A 20,334-nucleotide genomic window follows, 5' to 3' on the forward strand; every position below is an offset into this window, starting at 1 on the left:
GGGTTTAACCGGCTGACTGCGCCAATAATACTATTAATAATTTATGTTTCTTTATCCAAATTAATACCTTATTCTGATGTCTCATTATTAATTAGAGACCTAATCCTTTCATCAGACTAATGACTTAATAAGCGTTCATGAATAAATTGCTTCAAAAATGGTTTACGATCGATTAACCTGTCAATTTTCTTATAAGACACCTAAATATATTTTTATGTTAACCCAATGCTGGGCAAGCGTCGTGTCCCCAACAAAGGAGAGGTTTTGAGTCCATCATGGTGGTCAATTGCGGATTTGGGACTTTGCATGCCCTCAAATTTAGCAAATATTAGCCATGCAATGTTTCCTCACGATGTTTTCCTTCACCGTTAGAGCAAGTGATAATTGTTTCTAAACCAACCATAACCTCGAAAAGTCATTGGTGTATTGCTTCGGTTGCGAACCGTCGACCACTTTCGTGGGAGTCGCCAAATTATACCACTCGGCTATATAATATTAAATTACGTTTTTTAAATCTTCAAAGACCTTTTTTCCAATGTGACCTTATACACCTTTAGAAAAACTTAAAATAAATTAACTGTCTTCTAAGAAGACAATGCGAGATATATTTCACAATTCAGTTTAAATTCTATTGTCACAGAAACTAATATAATAGACTGCTTTTGTTGTCCTTTATAGTATCTTTTTGATTGTCAAAAGTTTTTTTAGAGTATTAGGTTTCTTTTGATTTTCAATTTAAGCAATTTATTTTATAAAGTGGAATATTTTGTTTGAAGAAAATAGACGGATATTGAATTAAGAACGTCTGATTTTTTAAATAATTTTATTTTAGTAGTGTTTCTTATTTTTTTTATTTAAAGTTGATGATTTTATTAGATCACAGCTTTTGAATCTATATATCGAATCTATAACATTGATTGATAATTTAGAAATGGTAGCTAGTATAAGATGCTGCCCTTATCCATGGTATAAAGGCATTACGTAAGAATGAATACCATTGATATCTATTTAAATACGAATCATTTTCCAACCGAGAGGAAAGCAATAAATCAATACACCTCCACAAACCATCTGACATTTGTAAAGACAAATCTAACCATTTTTTGCGAATACAGAAACAAATCAATTCGTATCACTCGCGTAATACTACGACATTAGTGAAACAGACGTGGGCAGTAGTAATAACACGTCTATTTGCCGCCGGAAAATTGCTAAATCGCTGCCGTGGCTATGTCAAACAAAGGCTCATATAAAAAGGGAGAGATGAGAGGGATAGTGACAAAAGCTTTGCGGTCGCGAATGCGTGAGCAATACGCAATAACGGTACACCCCGCACTTTTTAGGGTCACGTACTTTTAAAGGAGAATAAGAACTGTTGTTGGTCCATCTGTCGGTCCCATTTTTCTCTAAGAAACGTATACATGATTCACAATACTATTTAAACAATTGTGTCAATTACAGTATGACAAGATACATGGATGTGAAAGCTAGAGATCTGTAGCAAGTGGAGTTCTTTAGTTTTTTGTCTCTAGTCCTAAGTAAAAAAAAAAATAGTCTCTCTCGTATCTATAGATTTTTACAATAGTGAGAAATCAAACATAGGCCATGTTAATATTTATTATCTTACTGATTTGGTCTTCGAATTGACTTAATTTCATGAATTATGATAAAAAGATTTGTTATTATCCTATCACAACCTTATCATTTGTAGTTAATACAGTAAGCAATGTCTCTACAAGTACCAACAAAGTAAAGTTTGCCTTTTTACTCCAGTACAGAACCATCGTAAGCCGAGTATAGCTCGTATTCAGCCTTTTTTCTTTATGTATGTATGACAAAGGTTTTTATTTTCGTGTGAATGTCCCGTGTCCCGTTTCGTGGTAATAAAGTGGAGTTCATGGTTGTTGATTGTGGAGTAAAGACAATTACATGTTGTTGATGCTGCGTTGCGTGTGTCTAGTGCTTAATTTTATAACTTTACGATATTGTTTTTGGTAATGAATTGTATTTGAATTTGTACTGTTTTTTTATTGCAATATGTATTAAAAGAATTGATCATTAGGCTCTTTCTCCGGCTGTGTGATGACATCGGCAAGAAATAGCACTATATTAGGATATAAATTCCAAACTTTATAGTACGAATATGAGCCAAAGTGGTGGACTAAATAACTAGCATATAATTATACAGTTATGTTCGTGTTTTAGATGATAAAATGGAATCTATTAAGAGTATCTATCTTTTTTTAAGTAGGTTTCATTTTTAACGTGAACAAAATTCACAATTTTGTAACTTCACTTTTGTACGAAATATACCAACATTTTGCGCATTTTGGTATGAGTGTTAGTTCTATACAATAAAAAGCAAGCTATTACAAAATTATTAACAATATGTTTCTTTCTTTTCAGATAAACATCGTAACGAGTGATTACAGTGAAAATGCGAGTGACTTAAGTGTTAGTGGTGACGATGAAGACCGCCAATTTGGTGTTGACACTCATTTGTGTCATTTCACTCACCTGCACGCACGCTAAAACAGGTTCGTTGGTATATTGTATTGTGTTATTTTTTGTCTCTGTCGTATAATAGGAATGATTGTCGTAGGTACTTGTGTTGTAGTGAATATTTAGGTGTGGGTATAGTTACTTTTGTGGGGTAAATGTAGGCGTAAAACTCTACACATACGTTTTTCGGATTAAGAGTTTAAGTTCTATAAAAAGAGTGAGCTTATCTTCATAAATAGGGTATTCCAAAAAAAGTATATAAATGGGATTTTTAGTCCTATGCTCGGACCTGGGAGTTGTTTATTGTGAAGTATGTTTTATCTCATACTTCATTTGTTAAGTTACATTAATTATAACTTATGAAAGTAACTTTTTAACTCTAGAATGTTTTTTGTCACTTATTTATTCAGTATTAACTACTATAATGAACAAACTAAACCTCTATTAAAAAAGCGTAACCTTAAATGGACATTTTGTGCCAGCGTAGGTTCGCACAGTCTATTTCAAGTGCTCAATAGATCTCTATTGTGCTATTATTAGAAGCCCACAAATATTAGTGGTTAATATAATTTCGTAGATCAAAGCTATTCACGAATATATTGGTCTGACAATTGAGTTTCTAGTTCAGTTTTGAGAGATAATAAAGCCTACGCAAGTTAGAACTAAATGATAAAATGTCAAAACTGTTTACACAGTGGGTTTCCTTTTTCTCTGTGGGTTTGTTTTTTTTGATCGTTACAAAAATCTGATTTAAAGAACAGTCATAAAATGGTTAATTGAATTACCCATGCTCATTATAAATAATGTAATAGTAGTTTTACAGAGAGCCAGTATTGCAGTAGAGCGATTCGTTATTGTGATGTGAATTATATTATTTTCTGCAAAAATAGTTCGTACGGCATCCGCTAGAGGCGCTGATAGGACCTTCATATGAAATTTCTCGATAGTTAGCCGGTTGTCGATATACTGATAGTGAATTGCGCTACACATCATAAATAAACAAAAAAAAGAGACTTGTTACTTGATAGACGATTATTATCCAACCCCTCTCAAGTGGACGAGAGCGTTACGAAAGAGTTCAGTGATCCTGAATATTCATGGCATTGACCTATCATATGTCACTGAGGGTATCTTTCTATTAACCCGCCAACATTAATTTACGGTCCCCGCGGAAATTTACGATCCCTAACGGAAATTGACGAACCCGTCTCTTCGACCCTTCCGACTTGACAGCCAATAATGCAGTTGTTAACATCAATGGAATTGAAGGCTTGATTAAAGTGGGAAAGAGGGCTGCACCAGGAAATGTGTGGATTGATGGTGACTTATTGACATGCAATTTCCTTCAGGCGTGCCTATTGAATGCAATGTCTAAACACATAATAAGCTTTTGTAACCATGACTGTTAAGTGTTTTTAATTTGAAATTTACGCTACATTAAAAGTTTGAATGTATTCGTAACTTAAAAATTTTGGCGTTGCATTTTTATTATACAAATAATATAATAGGAGGATATATTGTCGCGTTATTCAGGCGGCAACTTGTTTTTATAATGTTTAAACGGCTGCTATCTTATCAGATATTCACCAGTGTGTGATAGCGGTAAGGTCTTCAATCGTTCGTTTCGGGGTTTAGTCGAATCGTCATAAATAGAGAATGTATGTTTTAGAAGTCGCACAAATATTTCTAAGGAAACGCAACTAACATTTCACTCTACTGATGGAAATTTTACTTTCCGAGTTTATCAGGGACACTGAACTTGTAATCCTATATGATATAGTTCATTCCTTATTTACTCTCAACATTGTGACTTTCAATAGCGTAAGTCAGATTCGGAACTACGAGTATGTATATTAACTTTCAATCGTCTTTTTTCAATTAACTGTTACTGAAGTTACTCTACAGTAGTAATTCCACTATCTTTTTTTCTGAAAATGTAACAGCAAATACGTATTTTTGACAGTATTAGGACTGTTCCTACCTTTAGACCCTTACTATTCTCTGTTTAAATAGAGGTTTCTATATAACTATCTCCTGCAGGAGAACCTAACTCCGCGCCGGATTTGTTAAGAGAATAGCTTATCCTATTCAAATATACCATTACAAATTCACTTGAAGCGTCTAGTGTTAAATCAAAATGATTTGCAGCTCCCGGTCTAATTTAACTGTATATTTAATCATAAATTAATCTATTCTATGATTAAATTTATGCTTGTTAGTTGAGCTGAAATATTATGTTATTAGAATATTATAATTTGTTATTATTTAAGGAGCTCATAGCTAGTGGCGCTCACTGCGGGGTAAACTAATTGTTAGTTCAGCCGGTCTTGACGCGATCATTCTATGGATGTAGGGCAATTTTTTTTTGTTGATTATTAAAACAGGTTAGTCTAGTGCAATGGTTAACGGACGATTTTTCCAGTTATGAATTCAGAATATCTTTATATACTGAACCTTAAGGGTTAATTTATTTCGTTTAGAAATTCCAGAGGGGCGATTCCCTACCACTATCAACTACCAATAACCGGCTAGCTATCGAAACATTTTATATGAAAACATGATCGAGTGCCGAAGGAACTAATTGATTAGTACATTTGAAATGACAAATTCTCGATACTCATTAGTCCCAACTGGTGAGAATCGTACTACAAAGTTAAAGTGAATAAGCACATGATTATATTACGTCTAACGTCTTACCAAACATGGTATGACGAAAATTCAAGGTCAATCGATCAATGTTTTCAATGTATGGAAATGTTTAGAGAGGGAGAGGGGAGCAAGGAATCTTACATATTATAATATTATATTTTATTTATATTATAAATAAGGAAGTTTGGAGGTTTGGATATTTGTGATTCCTCCACTCAAAAATTACTCAAGAAATTTTGGTGACATTCGCTAGAACTTGCTTCACAAACGCAGAAAATCGTAATAAGACATTCTACGTTCGAATTTTAATCGAATGTCATACGATTTTTACGTTTGTAACTGTCGAGGTAAGACCGTTTTATAAAATAATACATCAGGATAGTATAGTTCTTGTGAAATATGCAAGGGACTTTAATTAGTTATTCACAGAAAATTAGACTAAATTTGATGATCGATCCGATCACGGAATTATCATATACCTACCATTTTATGCGTCGGGAAATTTCTCCATGCAAGCTAAGTTGCGGGTAAAAGCTTGTTATCCATAATGTTGATAGTGGTGTATGAATATGACGTCATACGCTTGAAATATCTTCCCCCTTGTTTACGCACGATGGGTTTAACAGAAGCCTACGCATGACGATATTATAATGTCATGTTGATTGATGTGTTTTGTATTTTCTGTTAAATTGATTATAATGCGCAAGCAGTATGCAAGTAAATACAAATATTTAAGTTTCTGGTGCTATGCATATTGCATACTTATGTTCATTCATTGCCTACATACAATTTCGGAACATAATATAGGTACATAATATATATTATTATTTTTCAGAACCCAATGAAAATTTTTTTTCGTATTTTTTTGCCACAGCAAAAAGTATTTTTAAGCATTTAAAATTTTACAATCATTTTAAACATCTGAAGCATAAATCATGCATTCAAAAGTTATACATGAATTTCTCATGTTATCAATAGATCATCATCAGCCAAACTTTTTCTTACCTATTTTTTTCCAATTATCTTGGATTTGGCTTCCAGTCTCACCTGATGAAGCTGAATATCAGTATTTTACATGGACTGGCTATCGGACCTCCACAACGCAGTTACTTAGATCATAACACGATACCCCTCGGTAAGAGTAGTTGTCGATAAATCTATGAGTAGAATTCATTCCACAACGAGTCCATTGCAGCTATCGTCACTTCTGCATATCCTTTCGATGTAAACAAGCGTCTCATTAATAAAATAATCAGCTGCTATATACTATAGTTATACAGTAAGTACAAACGGGGTAGATAATTTACAGTTCGCGTGTTGATTGGGCTACAATTAATTCAGGCCGTTTATTATTGGCTCTGTCAAGTCATTATCGTATTGTAATTGTTGAGTGTCCGTGTTGTGGTAAGGACGTGGTAGTTGCTAGTAATTATCTAGCTTGTTTGTTGATTATAGATACAATTTATTAATACGTTAATTTTATATAAAATAGTGGTACTGCAACACCTTTTCGAGTTTTCTATAGCGGCAATTTTTTATCGCAGTAATAGGTATATAATACTATTATGCAGAAAAGGTTAAAGATTAACCGATATTTGTTATAGTAATAATTTTAAACAATGACTAGCTGACCCGCGCAACTTCGCTTGCGTCACATAAGAGAATCATAATTTTCCCCGTTTTTGTAACATTTTTCACTGGTACTCTGCTCCTATTGGTCGTAGCGTGATGATATATGGCCTATAGCCTTCCTCGATAAATGGACTATCGAACTCTAAAATAATTTTTCAAATCGGACCAGTAGTTCCCGAGATTAGCGCGTTCAAACAAACAAACAAACACAAACAAACTCTTTAGCTTTATAATATTAGTATAGATTATAGCATAACGAGACTTATATTTCGGAGCTTAATATTTCGTGATGGGTTACCAAAATTTGTTAATTCGTTACATTTAAATAAAAAGATCAAATTTGGTAAAAACTAGCAAATTTTAGACCTATTTTGGTCTAAAATTTGCTAAAATTGGAACTACTATAACAAATACTCTACGGTGTCTTAATGTCGGTTGTAAGCACATCTAGATAGCTTTAAAGACATCAAATATGTTATGATAATCTAATCATAAGACACATTGTAAAAATAAGTAATATTACAGATCATCTACTCTAGCATAAAATAACGCAGGCAATGTCAATGTCTACTGAACGATTACGAAACCACAATGCAACTTTACCATGGTCATATTCTAACCTATATATTAGAGCTTATAGAGCTTAGCCTTTGTTCCAAACTATGTCGGAGTCGGCTTCTAGTCTCACCGGATGCAGCTGGAAACCAGTGTTTTACATGGAGAGACTGCCGATCTGACCTCCACAACCCAGTTACTTGGGTTATAACACATGCTTCGGTTAGTCTGGTTGTCAGACTTTCAAGCTTCTGACTACTGTTAACGACTGTCAAAGATCTTAGAAAATGACAGCCGGGACTCACAATGTAACGTGCCTTCCGAAACACGGAGGAACTCGATATGTATAAGATGGTCACCCATCCACAAATCAATCTCGACAAGCGTTGCTTAACCTCAGAGATCGATCCGCGCGGCTGTTGTGAACTAAGCCATATTCTAACCTCACCGATCAAAATCTTATCAATCCTATATCCCATCACTCTCACAATGACTTATTGATTGCCAGGAAGACCGGCCATTGATGATCATTTATGCATGACCCCAAATATAACTCACAATGCGTGTTGATTGAACTTAGTTACAGATGCGTTATTTATTCATTGAGTGCGTATGATCTTTGTGTACAATAGCACGATTCTCTACTACTGCAGAGCGATTTTCTACAGTTGGTATCGTTTGACAGTTAATATGTACTGCAAATATAGTTTATACGGCGCTCGCTAGAGGCGTTGATCAGATATGAATACAACATTTTCGCTAGCTAGCCGTTTGTCAGTAGTTAATAGTGGTGGAAAATCGCGATAAAAATTATCATCGACAACCGGCTAGCAAACGACAATTTTTTTACACACACCTTTTAAATGTCAATTGTTTCGATTCTGTACAGTGGGTACTTACACTGCTAACTCATTGTACAGAATCAGGCGTCTGTTGAGAATAAGTTTTTTATATAATACTTTTTTAATGTCCTGTATCACAAAAGATTGTATGAAAAATTCCTAAAGGAATACTTTTATTGTAACGATAAGACATGAGACTATTGATTCTAAGATTTTGATTATCGGATCGGCATAACGTCGCTTAGGTAACAATACCGCGCAAGTTAAATTTGACATGTTTCCAGGAGAGATAAAAAACTGATTATTATCTTTGAAATACTTCTGACATGTGTACTGAATACATAAATGGGTAGATATTAAGTTCGTTCAAGATTGGACAATTTAAAAAAATATCTAACATCATTCGATGCGCGCTGACAAAATCTATCCAATGAAAAGGGAAACTTGAAATGTAATTCGCAGTTGCCCTTACTGTCGTTTTTCTCGACTTTTAGCTGTTATAATAAACGGCTACGTAATTCATACTTGCCTAATATAAATATCTGTATATAATAAAAAAAATAATCAAGTTTAGTAGATTTTTAATTAAAGAAAGTTCTTAAACTTCAAATTTCCAATAAAAATCTGATTTTTATAAAAAGTTTCCAGTCTACGTTCACTCCTTGCATATTTCCTCTGTATGTTAAACGTCTGTACCAAGTAATGGGAACAGCTGTGACAGTCGTAAAGAATACGTCTCGTCTTCTCTTGATTCGTGGTTGTAACTGACTTGCACTTGCAACTTACTCCACGAGAAAATATGTCCTGAAGTCAAAAAAATATATTTTATGAGTAAATTCCATCTATATCTGGGTTCATCTAGTAGTATAAAAAGAAGGTCAGTTTCACAGCTTATGGATAAGATTCAGATAACCTATCCGTTAGATTAAGAGACAATAAATAAATGAAGAGCGCTGTCAAAATTCTACTTCACAAGCTATGCGTAGTTCGATTTTCAACAACTATCAAATAACGATAACCGGCTAGTCATCGAGAAATTTTGTATGAAAATCTGATCAGCGCCTCTAACGGGCGTCCTAGTAACTATTTTGCAGTACATTTTAAATGTCAAACTTTCGATTTTCGACAGTACCGACTGTAGAGTATCGAAAGTTTGACATTTAAAATGTACTTATAAGTAATGGTATTTATAAATACTTTCACAAACTTTATTTTTTAACTAAATGTTTCATCGTCTTTCACACCTTGCATATTTTCTCCGTATGTTAAACGTCTGTACCAAGTAATGGTAGCAGCTGTGACAGTCGTTACGGGTTTACGTCTCGTCTTCTCTTGATTGGTCGCTGTTACTGACAGATCAATGTGAAACGCTTAGCGCACGTTGAAGAGTGAGTGAGGTGTTTTTAATTGTATTTCTTGTGAAATTGAATACGCTTCTCATTGATGTATAAGGACTTTAATTGATTAAGAACGTCTAAATAGATTAGAATGTATGTTCTATTGCATTGGCAATTTTTTGTCTAAGAAATTATATGTAGATATTTTAGTTTTGCTCCAATCCCATTTTATTTTTACACATTGTGTTGCTGTCACAGCGAGTATAGTTCAAACTGTGTCTTGTTGCTATTAATATTGTTGAAGGCAAACAATCATAAAAAAATTGCATGTCTGGAAGATTCAACATGGTGGAATTGAGTTTTAACGGCTTTAGTATGATCACGTATACTAACCTATAGTTTCAGATATTTTTATACCACCATCGATTTCTTTCTTCTCTATTTGTTCCTGATATCCAAAATAAACAGAACCAAACCAAAACAACATACAGCACGTTTTTCTAACCCCATATAACTACATTTCCGACTTGAAATCCCAGTAACATTACGTAAGATTTGCGGATATCAAAGCTAAGCAACTATCTCGAGGACACGGCGCCTTTGCCAAAGGGTGCTGAACTTACACACGAAAGTAAATTCCAGATGGATTTTAGATGTTACTGTAGTATACGAAGTTTGTATACGATTGAGCTTGTTTGATTATTCGAATTGGTTAACTTTGATTGGAATGTGGCTTCGATTCGTTTAGATTGTAGATTTTTTTAACTATGATACTTTTGGTGAAAAAATGTGAAGTTTTATAAAGTAAGTTTCAAAAAGTATTTGAGAGTGATGATAAACTTATAAATTACATTTTGCATAGCCAAGTATATTATGCGAAAAGTAATATAATCGATATTAAAGTTTTTGATTTGATACAAATCTCTTCAAACTTAACATATATAATGTGACCTTAATTGAAAAAATTACTGATATTTACAACTAATTTAATATGAAAAACCAAATCACTCAGCATCAACACGTAAAATTCGATCAAATTTACTTTATAGCTATCAGACTACCACTCCTAGACGAAAATATACACCTAAATAAAAAGGATACACAGACATACTTTGTATTCTAAATCTTACCTTAAATAACCATCTAAGCAACGACTTATTTACCTTACGCTTATCCACTTATCCGCACGAGCGAAATCTCCCTGAAAATATGGCAAACGATCCGTCAGGATAAACTAAAAATTCATATACCAAAACCCGTGGCTTTGCATTTTAAGGGTCGGTAACCACAAGCCCGTATAGGTACGGTGGAACAAAACCCCATGGCTCGCCACAACCCCGTGAAATTACATCAACACCGTAATATTGGATAATATTTTGTGATGATCCGACCATACGGCGTAGCTGAGTGTGAATAAAGCTGACTGCATACGGGATGATGGTGGATTTTATTATATTTTATTAAGGTAGATATTAAACTGTAGTCTAAGAACTTTGTAGAGACCTCGTATGCAAGGTGCGCGAGTAGCGAAGGTATATAAATTTTGATCGTCAGACACTCTCTGACTTATGCGCTGGACTCTGACTTTTACTTCGTAAGCTGCATAAGTCCACGGATCAGTGACGATGTTATTTTTGAATTTTATATGCTTTTGACAGCCGCGGCATTCTTATATAGGGTTCTCTTCTAAGTTTTTGGACTATAGGATAAAAGAAAAAGGGTTCCCCGCATCATACATTTGATGCGCATGCTGTCAGGAACTTTGCCTCGCTGCAATGCCGACCCCCGATTTTTTTCTACATTACGGGGTAGTTTATCTATTAATAACATTATTTTATATGACTTTAAACGCTATTGAATAGATAAACTACCGCTAAATGTACCTCAGAAACCGGGGGTCAGTTATGTTGAGTAGTCCTTAAGTTCCAGTTCTGTTTCCGACAGTGTGATCCTTTTTCTTGCCAAAGCCGATGGGCGCCGTACCCTAGCGTGTTAAAGTACATGCCGGGCATAGTATTGAATAGCAACACGCTAGACTAGACATTAACCTTATTTGATAATAAGAAGCCTAAAAATATCAACTTATATTCGACATTGGCATTTAAGCATTAGGTAAATACCAACGCTCTTAGATCGCCCAGAATATTGCACAATAAGAGACTTTATATCGAAACGATCAATAATTCTTCATAATATAAACGCTAAAGATTGCTTGTGTAGCTTGGTCGGTAGTGTGTACGACTACCATCACTAGGTCTCAGATCAGATCTCCCGATTTGGGCAGAGTGCTATAATAGCACTCTAGACCAATAATTGGTCTTCTCTAATTTGTTTTATAATATTCTCAAAAGTAGCTCGGAGTATCGTAACGTGCTCGTTTTACAGTAAAAACCTGGGTCCATATTACGTACGATTAATATTGTAAATAGTGGGTGTGTTTCATCTCTACCTACTCTTTAGTGGATAACGGGATGCGTGATGTTGAAAACTTGAACGCTAAACGCTCAATATAGTCAAATACGTTATACTGTACCACATAACTGATGGTCTAGGAGGAGCCTTAAGCTTTAAACGTGCCTCTACACAAACGTTAGCCGAATATTCTCCAAATTGGTCTAGTAGATAAACTAAGCGCCAACTATTCTGCTTCTATGAGCCTGCATAAAATTCTGTCTAGGACTTAATTAAGCCTGTTTCGGCTAACAGGCTATGATGTTGAGTGAGAACATTTCTAGGGTATAATGCTCTATGATAAGATGAATAGGGAAAGACTGCTTTTTCTGGACTGGACCATTGGGTGACCTATTTTTTATTAAGATTTTTGATTTATGGAAATACTTCACTTGCGTATATACAATTTTGTCACTGGGTTGACGAATAACAATACGATCTATGAATAAACTCGCGTTTTAGTTGTATTTCTGAACCCGTGGGGTTGTCCACAATCGTTTCTTTATTGGTGTTTAATAATATTTTGGTGTTCCAGCTTGATATGTTTCGTGTGATTTATTTTTTGTATATACTAAGTGGTTACTTTATAGCGTTTTCTTATTTAAAAGCAGCACAGAATCCTCATAAAAGCCATATTACAAACTGATTTGAATAGAATTAATTGAAAATGAACTGAATACTTTACGGATTTCGTTGAAATTTAGCACAATTATAGCTGAAGTCTCAAAATGCTGTGTCATTCGCAAAAAGCGCGCTCATGACAAAATATCTTATGCTACTTGATAAAATGTTATTTTTTAAACTTGGTAGCCCTAATTGTATGAATTTATATACCAGCCTTTGTATTTTATCGCCCACGCAAGTTCATTCCTTTAAGGTTCTTCCTGCAAATGGAAAGCCTTACTTATGATATCTAGAACACGAGTAAACACACTTTATGTAAGGGACAATGCCTTGTTTTATTTTATCGTTGACGTTTATTCGGTTGGAACGATATATCTGTCTATTCTTCGGATACTGTTGGGTTTTAGTGCTTTTGTTCGCTCTTTAACTAAGAAGAATATGTTTTAAAGACTCTTTCAAAGAAGAGTGAACCTGATAGATGATAATTTTTATGGAATGATGAATATAATGAAATACGTAATTATACGCAATTACGTATTTTTGCATATATACCTCAAGTAATAAATTCATATAAAGAATGATTTATAGTGGTTCTTGTTTTCAAATCCTAGAAAGTAAATAAGTATTTAGAAAACCAACAATATGAGAAAGATTTTTAAATCTCTTGTAGGTGTACTGTTATAGTGTTCAAATATTATATTTTTACTTTGTTGTACCCTAGAACTCACGTCCCAGTCACACATTTGCCCTCTAGACACACAATACCACAAACCTAAAAACCTTTGCTCTATAAAACCACAATTTTTTCCATCAACTAAGTATTGGTTTGCGTTCAGTCGAGATTGGCATCGCACGCGATACATTCAGTTCCGTGCTAACGTGACGGCAAGCCTGTCATCGTAAATTGTTCAAGTGAGTACACAAAAATTGAGCTTTACTCCCCTTTAAATGTTATAAAGTTGGTGAGTAAGCTGTTTTAATGTGATTTATATCTTTTGTAGCAAAATCTGTTTTATGGTTAAAAGTTAATTCGAAAGTTTCGAAAAATGCGTGTTAAATGACGATTGACGATATCACGCGTTTGACGCCTCACCAAAAACGTTTAGATAGTCTTATGTTGACTTCTTTGTATCATGGCCAATATTGCAACTAATATGAATTCAGAAAGTAAGGTTTGTGATCGTGTTTCTTACAGTAAAACGTGAAGTATGAAAGTAATAATTCTAACACCTACCACTTATTTGGTAATAAACATACTAGGTGAGCTTAGATGCTAAAAATATTTGTTATTAAACTCATTATTGTCCCACTCTGCTTCCAGACCTCTTTCAACTCACTATCAACATCAACTTCCGTCACTATCACTTCCTGTGTAAAATTCATATGCGCGTATGCGATTTTGGAAACTCTCTACGCCGCCAATAGATACCTTATTTACCTAGTAAACTTCCTGCCCTATAAAAATAATAAAAATGAGTGTTGCTTCATATTTCATACCTGCAAATCGCGAATGCTTATAATTGTTCGCATTTAGCACAGAATTGTGAGGCGATCGTTTGAAAAACATTAATCTTCTATACTAACGACGTTTATTCCTATCATTAATAGGCTTTTAGCGTCAGGTTAATGGACATACTACTTTTGTTTCATACTAAAACAACTGTCATAGCTATTCTTGTTAATATCGTTGAACAATATTTTTACGATATTTTTCACACTGACCACCTAGAGCGCGATTCACTAAAGTCGGTTTATCGAGTGTTGAGAGCTTGTCTTTTTAACTGTATTTAAAAAAAATGTACTAAGGGTACCCGGTAGGGGCAGTAATAAAATTCTAGCCTGTTGTCTGTAGTAGGTAGTGGTAGAGAATCGCACTTCTTTTAACATTTAGCTTTTACCTTAAGTGATACTACAAATGTGACGAACGCAATCAAAACCAAATTTGCTTGCATAAGCCGCTAGCCATGTATCAATTTTGAGTTTAAAAAATTATTTTAGTATATATTATTATCATAGTTAATCAAGTAGGTCATAAGCGTTAATTCTCTGCCGATCACCTTGCGAAATGAGCGTAAATTCAAAATATTTTGCTAACCGACGCGAAGTGGCCAACGCTCCAAATATCTACCTCTGAGGGTGAAATTCTTGCGGTCTTTGAGTTATTTCCTCTAAGAAAGGTCAAGATTAGGGAAGATTCTAAAACTTGTGCGGAAGGACAAACTGCTTCTTTTTCCTTATAGGAAAAAGAAAAAAATATAGAAGCAAGTAAAACAAAAAAAAGTTAATAGAAGTTTTCTGCTGTCAAAATAATACGAAGCTTATTTTTCTATATATTTTCCTTGAAAAGGCAATTACAGTTTGCTAGATTATTTATCTAGATAGTTCGTTAAGATATTGTATTGAAATCATTTCAAGCTTGCACAGTAAAATAGCATGTCAATAAAAGCATTATGATTTCCAATCCCATATAATAAACATTTAGATGCTTTTCGTAACCCAAGCCACACGAGGCGTATCAAAGTACTCTGTACTACTAAAGAAACATCCTATCTGAAAAAAATACACTTAATAATACCCAATACTATCGTGACCCCTTACATAACACATTATTTTAATACTACTACTTTCTTAACAAATGATTGTTATATAAATCTGTTTATACCAATAATAGCTATTACAGTTCAAAAGCCCATTCACCTCAAGGCCTTACACCCAACATTACCACGATATCTTTTGTTAGAATTCCACTCCAACGTTTTTGCATATCTTTCGCTCCGTAATTTACAACCTACATACCTAAAGATAAGATCTATGAATGTCAGTTTAATATTGTTATAAAATATAGCCAGTGGCTGTTCAATTCGAAGAACAGGTATTCCCCTTTTATAAATTCATCATTACGATAATTTAATATTATGCTTGAACCTTCGAAAGTAGGGCGGTACAGTCGAACGCTAAGACCATTGTTAAGTATTAAGTGGTGGTTTCGTAAATTGCGTGGGAAAATGTTATAGTGTTTTTTTTAGATTAGGTCAAAAGTCTTGTTGGTTTTTGTTGTACACTTTATTGTGTACGAAATTTACTGAGGTTAAAATCTGCCAGAAATTACTGCCAGAGTAAAACTCACTTTCTTGTTTTTCGTTCAAATAGTTAAATGAATTTACAATAGTACTAGTGTTTTTCTTTAAATTTTCAAAACTTGGTGTTATTGTTTAGATAAAGCGCTTGAAAAATAATTTCCAAAGAATTGTTAAAATGAACATAATTACAGTTTCGTAAGAGTTGTCAGTTGCGAGAGTATTGCGAAAGAAATTATTATTGTATACATGCAAAGTATGGATGCAGAACTAAAAGATGCTTCAATAATGTATTGATTGAAGAAAAATAACTGCGAAGTTCTAAATTAATAGCTTAAAGTAGCCACTATCAAAACAAACTATTTTTCAAAGCACAATTAGTATAAAACTCTCACACATTGTTCGCTACATGCGATGGTAGATAATTTAGATTCGCTAATCACAGGCTGCCTGTTCTCTTTGTTGAGGGTAGAGCTTGATTGATGATCCGACTTCGCCGATGTCGGGTTAATCTTCAAACAACACGTACACGTGAGTGAGGTGAAAACTTTCAATGGCTTTGGATATTAGTGATGTTATGTTTTGTTCGGTGTTTGTTTGTTCTTGCTTGTATTGTGAGGTTAATTGTTTTTATCATCGTCAGTCTTCAAATAACATGGCCTGTTTACATAATAATAAAATGATGAATCTTTTATCCGATATTTCGAGGGAAATAACATTGAGAATGAAAAACCCTCTGTAAATCTAGGATTAATTTGATGATTGTTGTTTCTGTTTCATCATCATCTACATAGATGACATGATTATAGTTATGATTAGCATAAGATTATTTGAAGCAAACTTAGTAGATGCCGTCAAACAGTTCCGAGACGGCATACGTCTACTCTTAACACATGTCATTAAATTGTTACACTGCAGTGACTGGACAGCAAAGAAAATAAAGGAAATACTAATAATTATTCACTTGGAATCACATATGCACTGCACTTTAAGTCTTAGAAGACGAAGATTCATTTAATTCTTATCTAAAATCTTACTCACTGCTGTAATTGACCAAGACAAGAAGAATTGAAAATTTTCGTGTACAGCAAGTTTGAGAATTTTCTGAAGAAAAATTCTATGCAAGACAGTTCCTTTTAATAAATCTTGCAGAATTGTACAATGAAAGCAGTTTTAACACTATTTACTCAGCAAAAAACATTTTAGCTTCAGACCGTTATTATACATCTTATTCCCGAGTCTATCATGAAGTAATTTCAAGATTATAAGATAGTCTTTAAAACATTAAGAAGATTCTTTACGACTGTACTTTGTAGAAGTTTAATTTCTTCTGGAAAGAGTTTTGATGTTTGGTTAAAATTTTATTCGTTATTAAGTCTTTGAGATTGCTTGTGATGGTTTAGTAAATTATAGATGTTCTTTAATTGTATCTTGAACAAAGAATATGCTTTAAAATTGATAATGCCCTGTAAGCTTTTTTGTGCTAGTCATTCAAAAATGATTTGCTCGAAGTTTGGCTTGAAAATATCCAATAATTGCTATCAATTTTTACGCATAGACATAAAGTACAATAAACAAAATCTTGAATTTATCGGTGTTGTCTTTTTTCAGTTACTATAAAATAATTTTAGGTTCATGACGTAAATTACAGTCATAAGTTATGTTTATAAGTAAACATTTTGATTTGACTTTGACCTTTCGAGCCAAGTTAAAATAGACAACCAAGCCACAAAATCTCCCATTTAACACAAATCCTACCAATTTCAGACCTTAACACTTCCTTACTCCGCTAATACCAAAAAAAACTAACACAAAACTCAACACCGACCTATATTCTTGAAACAATGTAGCCCGCGTACACACCCTTAAGATTAGTATTCCACGCCCATCACTCACACGGATGGAATAAAAAATAGATGTACCTAATACTTTTTCTCCTTAATACAATGTCAGCTTGTCATTGTCACACATATGAGACATTGTCTACGTGATTTCGCGACGTACTGTAACAAGCTGATAAAACAAAGTAAAAATGTGTATTCGGGTAGCGTAAGAAATAATTTTTCATTGCTTTCGCGTCAATTTGGATTATTGTTTGAGTTGTGTTTTGGTTTTATGATTAGTCTGAATGTACTAGGTTCTGTAATTTAACAAGCTTTTACGAGTCACGGAGTAAGAAATGTGAAGTTAGTAATTATACTTAGTGAGTTACTGTTTTTCGTTTATGCTTTAAATCAATCAATTATACGAAATAGGAATGTCGAAATAACCCATTATGTCGCAATCCTAAGCAAGGGTCTCCTTCCGTATTAAGGGAGGGTTTAGGTCTAGTCAATTATTCTATTGCAGTTTTAAGCACAAACAGCATTATCATTTGTAGAAAGATAAGTACATATACATATAATTTTAGTAATAGATATTCGTATATCTATTATTAAAATTATTTGCTGTATGTACAGCTAAAGTACAGAACAAATAAATTCAATGACAATATATGTAGGTAATTAATGTTGTAAAGTTATGATTCTTAATATTACTTGTGAGTAATATTAAGAATCGTAACATTACGATGCCTTTTTTATCGTATCTATGTATAGGCATTACATTTTGTTATAAATTTTACGTTCTACTTGATTTCACATCTCAACAAACCTTTCGAACAATCGTAGAAACACAGGCGTTTGACGATACACATATAATTTATGCTCTTGTCAAACATTACACCGGGAATCCATTCCGACAGTGAACAATAAATCCTACATACGCAAGTAACGCCAAAACAAAGCAACTCGTAAATCGAACATAATTCTCGGTAATAACTTCGAGTAAGGCTTTGTACACATTTCGACAAATAAAAGAAAAGAGTTAGCAAAGGCATTTATTTTTCGACAGAAAACAATAGGAAAACAAAACTTAACTCGGTTGTCGATAGACGATAGTGGTGGTGCAGATAATTCTTCTAGCCTTCTACCTTTATTTTCCACTTCGCTCTGTTCTTGATCTCAACTCCATCATGTAAAAAATCAAACATATTTTTTTTCGTAAAACTACCACATAACACGGAATTATATTCATTTTGTTCTAAAACTATCCATAACCATTACTTAAAAACACGCTAGAACATTATGTTTAAAACTCTTCGATATACTTTCTAGAAACTTCAACACAAAAGCTATAACAGTTGCAAAGTAATTAGTATTTTAGTTAATATTATACTCAACAGTATCTCCGATACAATTACTCATGAGTTTCAATACGTTCAATATTGAATAGTGAGCACGACCCACAAGTAACTTCAGCAAGTCGTAAACCCCGTACACTCGTATTCATCAATCAAATGGGGTTATTATTTTGTGAGTATACATAGACGCGTGAGTACAAGGTACCTTCAACACGCAACTCACACCCTCCGCATTGTATTAAATCCTTATACCCAATGACGAATGAGTTTTTTTTTTCGTTGATTATTTCCTCGAGGATGAAGGAATTCCAGTGATTATTTTATGATGGTTATTGCGATATTATTTTTTTATTGGTGTTAATGTTTGGATAAATGTATTGTGGATACTATTTACGGTAGACAGATTTTTTTCTAGACTCTCAGTTATTATTATTATAATGTTTTCGTATTATAATAAATTGACACTTGAAGAAGGGAGTTAATGTATATATGTACGCTAAGATTTTTGTTTCGTTTTTCATACAATTTGTTTCCTTGGCAAGAAATGGTTTAGTTTGAATTTTTCAAATTTTATATTGATCCGATTTAAATATTGCTAGTTTTGCGTGCAACTAATTAATGGTTAGCTCAAATTCACTAATAATAACCTCTAAAAGTTTGCGTTGTAGCTCTAACATTGACACAGTAACATAATTTATACGCAGGTAATTTTGGTAAACCAAAACTTTCACGATTCGAAGAAAATTCCGATTCAGTACTGAGAAACAAGAATCAAGGAATACTTAAATATGTATTATTATTAAAGAGTGCTACTACACGTCTGTTATTTTACTCTAATAAATGCAATATACTCGTCCGGTCGTCCCTTATTATATAAGACAAACATTGTAAATGGCAAAAATGTAAATGTTTATATTGATGGTTATGGATACACTTTCTGTTATATTATCATAACAGGCGCGATGTCTTCACAATTTAAATTGTAAAGATCAAATTAAATTTGACCGTAACTACACGACCATTACAAAAAACGTAATAAAAACTATAACGTAATCTCTCTAACATTGTTCCAAGTAAAAAGAACTCCATTCAAAGAGAATGTAACATAAAGGAAAACTTAAAAAGCACAGTTTAATTCAAAAAGGATATTCTGTTGGATTGCAAAGGTTTTTTGTAACACAATGAACAAAAAAATACTTCGAAATTCTTCTCACGTACGGTACAGTAGGGTTGCTACTTCATACACTTTGTATTAGACCAATTAGTGTCTTCTCTTCCTTTTGGAGTGAGCCCTTATATACGCAATGTGCGTAATAATATATGTAGGGCTGTGTATTAACATTTTGCTACACAATTTTCACTGTGTAAAAGGTGGAATGTGTTTGTTGTACGTGAGTGATATTTTACTCAAGGTGCAAACATTTCTTACCTAAACTATAGAAAGAAAAATGAGAATTTATTTCCATCATCATAATATGCCAAAG

At 33.5% G+C, this 20,334-nt stretch overlaps 1 protein-coding gene across 2 annotated transcripts in view; it reads left to right on the forward strand.

Annotated features, from left to right (window-relative positions):
* LOC142973744 (cyclic GMP-AMP phosphodiesterase SMPDL3A-like) overlaps positions 1-20,334 on the forward strand; it is a 66,361-nt gene that overhangs the window by 20,621 nt on the left and 25,406 nt on the right. The window contains exon 2 of one of the 2 annotated variants that reach the window (XM_076115731.1): positions 2,407-2,537. In XM_076115731.1, the coding sequence (XP_075971846.1) occupies positions 2,468-2,537 (70 nt within the window). In that variant the 5' untranslated portion in view covers positions 2,407-2,467. Of the gene's footprint in view, positions 1-2,406; positions 2,538-20,334 lie in introns of those variants that run through there. The other variant, XM_076115732.1, reaches the window with a different exon arrangement.

This window comes from Anticarsia gemmatalis, chromosome 6, assembly GCF_050436995.1.
Source record: "Anticarsia gemmatalis isolate Benzon Research Colony breed Stoneville strain chromosome 6, ilAntGemm2 primary, whole genome shotgun sequence".
NCBI lineage: Eukaryota > Metazoa > Arthropoda > Insecta > Lepidoptera > Erebidae > Anticarsia > Anticarsia gemmatalis.